The following is an 8366-nucleotide window of genomic DNA, read 5'->3' on the forward strand; positions in this document are numbered from 1 at the left end:
GATCAAGTCCTGCATCAGGTGGAAACCCTGCTTCTCCCTCTGCCTGACTCTCCCCCTGCTTGTGCTCTCTCTCTCTGACAAATAAATAAATAAAATCTTTTTTAAAAACACAACTATTTTTTAACTTTTATTTATTTATTTGACAGAGAGAGACACAGCAAGAGATAGCACTAGCAAGGGGAGTGGGAGTGGGAGAGGGAGAAGCAGACTACCCACAGAGCATGGAACCCAATGTGGGGCTCAATCCCCGGACTCTGGGACCATGATGTGAGCCAAAGGCAGATGATTAACTGATTGAACCACCCAGGTGCCCCCAAAACACAACTATTTAGGGCTACCTGGGTTGCGCTCTCAGTTAAGTGTCCAACTCTTGGCTTCAGCTCAGGTCATGATATCAGGGTCTCGATCTTGGGGTCACAAGCTGGAGCCCAGTGTCGGATTCTGTTCTCAGTGAAGAGTCTGTTCGGGACTCTCTCTCCCTCTGCCACTCCCTCCCACTCTCCCAATCTCTCTCTCTAAAATAAATAAATAAATCTTTTTTTAAAAAATAAAAATACACAAAAAATTTAAAAAAAAAAACACCATTTAGGTGTGCCTGGGTGGCTCAGTCTGTTAGGTGTCTGACTCTTGATTCCTGCGGGGGTTATGATCTCAGGGTCATATAAGATCAAGCCTCATGTCAGGCTCTGCGTTGGGCATGGAGCCTGCTTAGGATTCTCTCTCTCCCTCTGCCCCTCCCTGCCAAAATATTTTTTTTTAACTTTAAAAATTAAAAACAACTATTTGGAGGCACTAGAGAGAAACCAGAGCCAGACAGAAACTGGAGAGGATTCAATCTTTAAAGGCACTGTGAAAGACCTAAGTTTATACGGCTTTTCCCCTTGGGAGGCATCTCTGTGCAAGCGGCAAGGGACAGCTCGAACTCAAACAGAAAACCATAGTCATTGACCTGAGGTGTCAGATGCCAGAGTTTGGGGCCAGAGGCCAGATGTAGAGTCCCATGTACCAAGACCAGAAAGAGGCCACCAAGAGCTAAGGATGGACTGTCACAACATCTCAAGGTAATAGGGACCTCTGTCTCACAATGGCAAGACAACTGGAATGAGCTTGGAAACAGGCTCTTCCCAGAGGGCCCCCCAATAAAAATCCAGCCAGCAGCACTTTGTTCAGCTTTGTGAGACCCACAGCAAAGGAACTACCAAGCCCACCAGGATTTCTGACCTGCAGAACCATGAGATCTGTCTTGTTTGGAGCTAAGTTTGTGATAATTGGTTATCGCAGAAAAAAAAAAAAAAAAAACCCAAACAACGAAAACAACAACAACAAAACCCCAGAAAAACAAAAAAACCTAAAAACTTATTCCACACAAACCCACAATCCCACACTACAAAGAGGGTTATTTCTTTCACTTTTTTATTTGCAAAACTTTTATACAAAGTAGAAAAATAAACATTTTATTGGGTCCACGTTAAGAATCCCTGCACATAAATAATAAATAATGATTTGGTGGCAATACATTAAGAAAAGTGGCTGCTGCATAAGTACTATCTGGGATGTCGGGACAAGTACAGGTTGGTCTCGGGGATCATGCACACAAGTCTCCACTGGCCACGCATTTCAGGTCCCGCGTAAGGAGGCGAAAGAGGTTGAACATGACAGAGGTTTCCAGGCAGCCGAGGGGCTCCTATGGGGAGTAACGGCTGGGTCACTGGCTGTCCATCATCTGGGCTCCCAGTTGTCCCCAGACACTGGCCCTCCCTAGTCACCCACCTTCTTTGGGGCCTCGTGGAGCCGGTGCAGCCAGTGGTGGAGGCGGCCTCGGGGCCGGGGTCCTACTGGGGGCTGAGCTTCCACCTGTGGGCAGAGAAGGGTGGTGTGTGAGGCGGGGGCCTATGTTGGAGGGGGAGGTTCAGGCGGTCAGAGCGCAGACAGGACCCAGGTGCCCTGAGCACTCACGCAGGCCTGGAGCTCAGACTGGATGTGGCGCAGCGTGTGAAGGGGCTGGTCCAGGATGCTCCCCAGGGACCTGTCAGCCATGGTCTCCAGGACCTTCAGGGTCAAGGCCACCTCGGACTCCAGGGCCATGGGGCGCTCCCACACCTGAGGATGGGAGAGGGAGACAGGTGAGAGTTGCACACGAGAGAGGACAGGTGGGGAGGACTGAGGAAGGGCCAGGCAAAGTTGACAGGGGACAGGTGAGAGGGCACAGCCAGTGTGCTCAGGGAGGGGAAGCCGTGTGTGGTGCTGGTGGGGGAGAATGAGAAGAGGGACACGTGGGAAGGAGATGAAGGGGCCGCCTAAGGAGCCAGAAGAGGAGGAGCAGGAGAGGGCAGAGGTGGGCCTCACTGTCCCTTACCTGCAGCTGCTGTAGGTCCCAGGTCCTGGGGAAGAGGCGGGGGCGGCAGCTCCAAGCCTTCAGGGAGAGCGACTCTTCCTGGAGAGCAAAGGCAGAGGTCAGCCCCCAGTAGGTGGGACAGAGGGGAGGACATCCAGTAGGACCAGATGATGCTAACAGCAGGAGGAACGGAAGTTAACTTGTAAAAGGAGGGTAGAAGCACCTCGACCCCGGGGGACCCTGAGTCTGCCCACCAAGGGCCTGGGGGAGGTTAGCCCAGCGAGGGAAGGGTGCATGTCCTCCTCTGGGGGAGAGCAGCATGGTGACCCAGAGAGGTGGGAGGAGAGGGGAAGGTTAGCCCACAGGAGGCGGGACTGTGAGGAAACTCACAAAGGTGTCCTTGGCCTTCTTGAAGGCCTGCAGCTCTTGCGGGGACAGAGACTGGAACTGGGCCAAGTGGCAGCCCCCTGCATCAGGGAAGACCCCGAGGGGATTGGGGCCAGGAACTGCTTCCGTCCGGGTCAGCACCATAGCTATCAGCACTGGCAGGCAGCCCATGGCCATATCTGTGATGCGGAAGGACAGAAAGGAGAGGGGTCAGGGAGCATCAGGCGCTGAGGGTGAGGTGAGGGTCACGGGCCATGCTAGGGGGCTCACCCAGCTTCATTCCGGGATGCTCCTCTCCTTCAGCCAATAGGAGAATCCGGATGTTCCCTTCGGAGGCTGTCGCCTGGGATCCTCACTCAGTCTCGGTGGGTGTCTCTGACTTTAGTGTCCTCCTCTGGAACCCTGGAGACTGTCCTGTCTGTGTCTCTGAACTTCCAGCTTCGTCTGTGTGACTCCTGCCTGAGCCCCATGGTGCAGCTTTTAACCAGGACAGATGGGCAACTCCAGCTGATGTAGGAAAAGTGAAAACACAGCCCCAGGTCGACATCCACCACCAGGGGAGGCCCCAGCCCGGGAAAGCCCAGAGCCAGCTGAGCCTCGGGAGCGGGAGCGAAAGAGAAACTGAACTCTGATTCAGTGTTTACCTGCGTGAAGGTGAGTTCGGAAGATGAATCGTCAGGGCTGGGGCAGCTCCGGCCCTGCCAGGAGGACTCACGGTGCCGGAAAGGGGTTAGATTCAGGCCTGGGATGGGAGGGACCCAGAGGGACTTCCCTTTCTGTGGGATGCCCTCATGCAGGGAAGGGAGGGAAAAGGCACCCTTAGGGGCTGGTGCCACAAAGAACTTGGCACTTCCAAGAGGGAGTCTGTGTAGGGGAGGGGGAAGGGTGCTGAGCACAGGAAGAGAGAGTCAGAAAAGCAAAACAGCCAAGAATTAAGAGAGGACCCCAGCTCTCCCCCCACCTGTCCCCACCTGTTATTCACAGAGAGAGAAAGGGGGAGGAGGAGAGACTCCACGAACATCTTTCCTTGTCCAGGCACGGAAGGACCCAGGACTATGACGCTCTGCTAAGGATTTGGGGTGTGCCCATGACCCTCAAGGGAATCAGCTCTGTTGTGACAAATGCCTTTATTTATGCACTGAGTACTTATTTAGTCCCAGGCACTGTCCAAAGTGCCAGGAATTGAGCACAGAAAACAAAGAAACATACATAGAACAATCCTTCACAGAGTTCATTACTAGAGAGGTGTAACAGACAGTGTTGTGGGCAGGGGGAGGGGGGTGGAGAGTGGGGAGCAAACGGTATGTATTATGTCAGGAAACAGAAAATGGGTGGGGGGAGACATCATGCAGAGATGAAAGCAGAGAGCAGGAGGGAGTTTGTATTCATGAGGTGGCCTGAGAAAATGGCGTTTGAGCAAAGTCCTAAAGGAAGTGGGGAAGGGAGCTATGTGAAGATCCGAGGGAGGAGCCTTGTAGATAAAGGCAACAGTCGTGCAAAAGGAAAACAGAGACACCCCCATTTTCTTGAGCACTTACATGTCTCACCTGGTCACAGAGGTTTTGCCACAATGTAGAATTGAATACCTACATTAACACCAAACACACCTTGTAAGTAAGAAGTAACCTGCAGGGACTCAGAGAGGTTAAGAGACCTGCCCAAGGTCACACAGCAAGTAAGTGATGAGGACTGGATGGTAATGAATTTTGTCTTGCACCTAGATGGTATCCACTATAGTCTCTGACCTTTGTGTTGCTAGATCCTCTGACCTGGAGGTGATGAATTTTGGGGGAGAGAAGGAGTTGAGTCCTTTTTGACACTTGACTCCCTCATCCATAACTCCAGAGACAGGGTAGAGAGAAGTCCTCAGCTGGGAAAAATCATTGAGCTCTGACATATAAAAAATGTTTCAAAACCAAGAGCAGGGATGTACCCAACTCATCTTTCAGTGCACTGGTTAATTTCTGTTAATTTAATTGCAGGGGCCTTCCATCAGGGGAGAAGACCTTGCATCTCAACCACGAATTCGGAAAACTGACATTTTATCTCAAAATTCCTAAACTTCATACTTGTTTTTCTTACAAAGGCAGTTCAGTGGGGTGGTTAAGAGCACTTCCACACCCTGGAACTAAAGGGTCCGGGGTTCAGACCTGGCTTTTACCCTCATAGCCGTGTGACCTTGAGAATGAGGCATGCACTTAGCAACAAAGATTGCCAGCCCACAAATCTGGACAAGTTAAAAAAAAAAAAAGTACAATTGTTTGTGCACTTATGTGTATGTGGTTCTTTAATGGAGACCACTTATTAAGACCACACTATGACCTCACCTGGAAGCTTTATAAATACAATTTCAACGTACATTATTCACTTGCAAGGACAGTATGTCCTTGTATAGGACATATACATATAAAATAATGTCATTGTATAGATGAGAAAACCAAGGCTCAGAGAGAAGGAATTTGCCTGGAGTTACTCCGTAATTAAATGGCAAGGTCAGAACTGAAATTCAAGTTACCTGATCTCCTTGGCTCAGCATTTTTACTGAACAGTACACCCCAAAATGGTCACAGGGGAAACAACCAACGAAAATGCAATAATGTTTAATAACTGACAATACATTAACACCAGCAGACAGAATGGCACATAAACACAGGAATTTTGCAAATACAAAACATCCATAAGTAACAGAATCCAAAAACTACAATAACTTAAGAACTTTAGGATCTTTCCCTACCAAACCCCTCAGGGAATGTATGGGGCCTCCCCACTGGGGAGATTCAAGAGTCACAGATTAATACAATCTCGAAGTGGGAGCTGAAGATCCAAATCCGGGGTGGGACCTGTCCTGGAAGAGGACCTCTGGGGTTCTGGTAACCACAGAAGGAGAAACTGGTCGCTGGTACGTGGTGGGGGGGGGGGGGGGTCAGTGACCAAGGCAGACTCCATGATCGATCGCCTCTTCCAGCCATACCAGGCGCCTGGAGGATCATTGACATCTCGTCCCACGGGAATATCGCTGCACCCCGGGGAAACTCGGTCTGGTCTTGCGAAAAACACTCGCCCCTCTGGCCCTCAGGGCAGGTGGGTAGAGGTCCGGCCAACGCACGCTGAGTCCCCCGAGCCTCAGTGCCCACTGGCTGAGACACCCGCCTGCTCCAGGGGGCCAGCAGAAGGCAGCCCCCCGCAGCCGGCCGCCTGCAGACCCGCGGGTCCCAGGTAAAGGCGCCGCGGGGATCAGAGACAAGGCCCCGAGTTCGCCACCAGCTTCAGGTCCCACGTGAGCAGGCGCAGGAGGTTGAAGATGACACTGGCTTCGTGGCACCGAGGCGAGTCCTGGAACCCGGGAAGGAGGCGGAGCCGGGTTGAACCAGGAATTCCCTTTCGGGCAAAGTCCCCTCCAAAGTCCCCTCACCGCTCAGAGTCGGAGCTCCCAGCCCGCCTCCACCTCCCACGGTCCTCCCTGCGGTCTAACTGCCCCACCGCCTGCTCCACTCACAGCTCTCCGTGTTGGGGGACGCCTCCTCGGTGGCCGCAGGGACTTCCTCCACGAGCCCGGCCGGACCAGCTCGAGCTGCAGGGGGGACACGAGGGCCATGGAGACGGCGAAGAAGCGAGTGTCCCGGCCACTCTGCCCGCGACCCTCCCAGCCACAGACCAAAGCCCGGATCGGGGGACACCGACACCACGCGAATCGTGGCTGCGGAACAGACCGGCCAAGCGGGTGGGCCTGGGCTGGAGGCCGGGGGCGCAGAGAGAGCTGGGAGGACCCGAGGGGCCGGGGGCGCGGGCGGCACTCACGCAGGCCCCCACGTCCCGTCGCGCGGCCGCCAGCAGCTCCAGGGTCGGGCCGGTGCCGGGGAACCGATCAGGGCTCGGCAGGCGGCTCAGCACCGCCTGGGAGTCCGCCAGGTCCCGGACCACAACGCGGAGGCGCGCGCACGACTGCGGGGGGAGCGGACGCCAGTTAGCGAGGCCGTGCCCCCGACCCGCGCCGTCCCCCATCCCCCGCGACGGCTCGCCCCCCTACCCAGGGCCGCGGACGATCCCTCCTGGGGCGGAACGAGCAGTTGCGCGGCCTCCAGCTCAGCGTCTCCTCCTCCTGCGGGACAAGGGCCGGCGTGACGCTGGGCCTCCTCGCCAGGCCCCCGAAGCGCTGCGGCGGCGGGGATTCCTGCACGTGGGACGCGCCTGGCCGGGACGGTTGTGCGGATTGTGCACGCAACCGCGCCGCTCTCGCAAGGCGCGAACGCTGGCTGAAGGCACCCCGCGACGCTTGGCCTCGCGCAGCCCGCCCTTTGGTCCGACGTGGAGCCCAGCCCGCCTGCAGGGGGCGCCCTCGGGGCACTGGCCCAGAGGCGCGGTGGGTGCTCCCGCCCGCTCCCCGCGGCGACCCGCAACATCTGCTGCTCAGAATCCTGGCCCGAGATCCGAGCCGCCCTGCGGGGCGCTAGGGCGCTAGAGCGCCAGGGCCGCCGCACACCGGGACCAGCGGCTGGGGCCCGGCGGGCCCTCGGGCTCGGGGGACCGGGTGGGGACGTCTGGGCATCACTCACGTAGCGGTCCCTCAGCGCCTTGACGGCCGCCAGCGCCCTGGGATCCAGCGAGCGGTAGTGGGAGAGGAGGCAGCGCCGGGGCGTCGCCACGCCGGGGTCCGCCGCCTCGCCCGCTGTCACCAAGACCCACAGCGCCACGGCCATGGTGGCTCCGCCCCTCCGCCCCATCTCTGCTCCTGCAGAAAGCGACGGACGGCAGGCAAGACGCCCAGCCCCTGCCTCTGCTGGGCCTCGCACACCGACTGATGCTCAGAGCGCGGGCGCCCAGCACACGCGGTGGCGATGGCGGTGGCGGTGGCGGTGGCGGGAGAGACCAGGAGCCCGGAGACCCCCTCTCTGCGTCGGCCTCTCTGCGCTCGCCGCCCCCCTGCGAAGTGCCCTGGGTGCCTCCCTGGTGCGGCAGCGGGACGGGCCTCCCACTGGCCCCGGCGTGGTGCCCACCTCCGACAGCGGTGCCTGCGCCCTCCATGGCGGCTTTATGTGTGCGGCGGAGACCCGGTGAGCCATCGGGCTTTCCCTCGCCATCCCGCTAAGCTTTCCGAACGTCAGCGCTGGCGGCAGGCCGGGTGGGATGCCTCCCATGGGGCGAGAACTTTCCCCGGGCGGGGTACCGTGCCAGCCCTGACTCTGCCCCAACACTTTATCCTGAGCCAACTGCTCCTGTCTTCTGGACAGCTGTTTGTCTTTTCCGCCTGCCTTGGTCTTTCTTCTGCACTCTAGGAATGACCTGAAAACAGACCACTTCTTCCCTTCCCAACGACAAGAGTGGCAGGCCTCCCCACTCAAGTGCCTGCCCTGGGGGTGAGTTCACACTGTGGGCGTCTAGTGCCCCACAGGCAGGCTCTTCTTGTCCTTCCATTCCTGTCTTTCTCGGTTTATCTTTCTCTCTCACTCTGAAAACTCCCCTCTGTGTTCTCTCTGGCTTTTCCTCATTCCTTCCTGAGTTGGCTATTAAATGATAGGCATTCCTGTACTGATTTTAAATGTGAGTTTGCTGTTGAAGAGTGGAGGGTCAGACATGAGTTTTTCAATCACGGTTAATAGTCATCATTAGCTGAATTGTACTGAACACTTCCCATCTGCCAGACCCC

General features: G+C 56.3%; 1 protein-coding gene and 1 pseudogene across 1 annotated transcript; both read right to left on the reverse strand.

Moving 5' to 3' along the window:
• Positions 1 to 1585: 1585 nt before the first annotated feature.
• On the reverse strand, positions 1586 to 3002 carry LOC116863409 (interferon lambda-3-like). Its single transcript, XM_032850864.1, has 6 exons — positions 2993 to 3002; positions 2726 to 2901; positions 2357 to 2434; positions 1957 to 2100; positions 1771 to 1854; positions 1586 to 1684 (listed from the first exon to the last, which is right to left on the reverse strand). The coding sequence occupies exons 1-6, from the start codon at positions 3000 to 3002 to the stop codon at positions 1586 to 1588; spliced, it is 591 nt and encodes a 196-aa protein (XP_032706755.1).
• Positions 3003 to 5760: 2758 nt separating this feature from the next.
• Positions 5761 to 7443, reverse strand: LOC116863410 (annotated as a pseudogene).
• Positions 7444 to 8366: the final 923 nt, after the last annotated feature.

This window comes from Lontra canadensis, unplaced genomic scaffold (genome assembly GCF_010015895.1).
Source record: "Lontra canadensis isolate GAN:19392208 unplaced genomic scaffold, GSC_riverotter_1.0 scaffold1090, whole genome shotgun sequence".
Lineage (NCBI taxonomy): Eukaryota > Metazoa > Chordata > Mammalia > Carnivora > Mustelidae > Lontra > Lontra canadensis.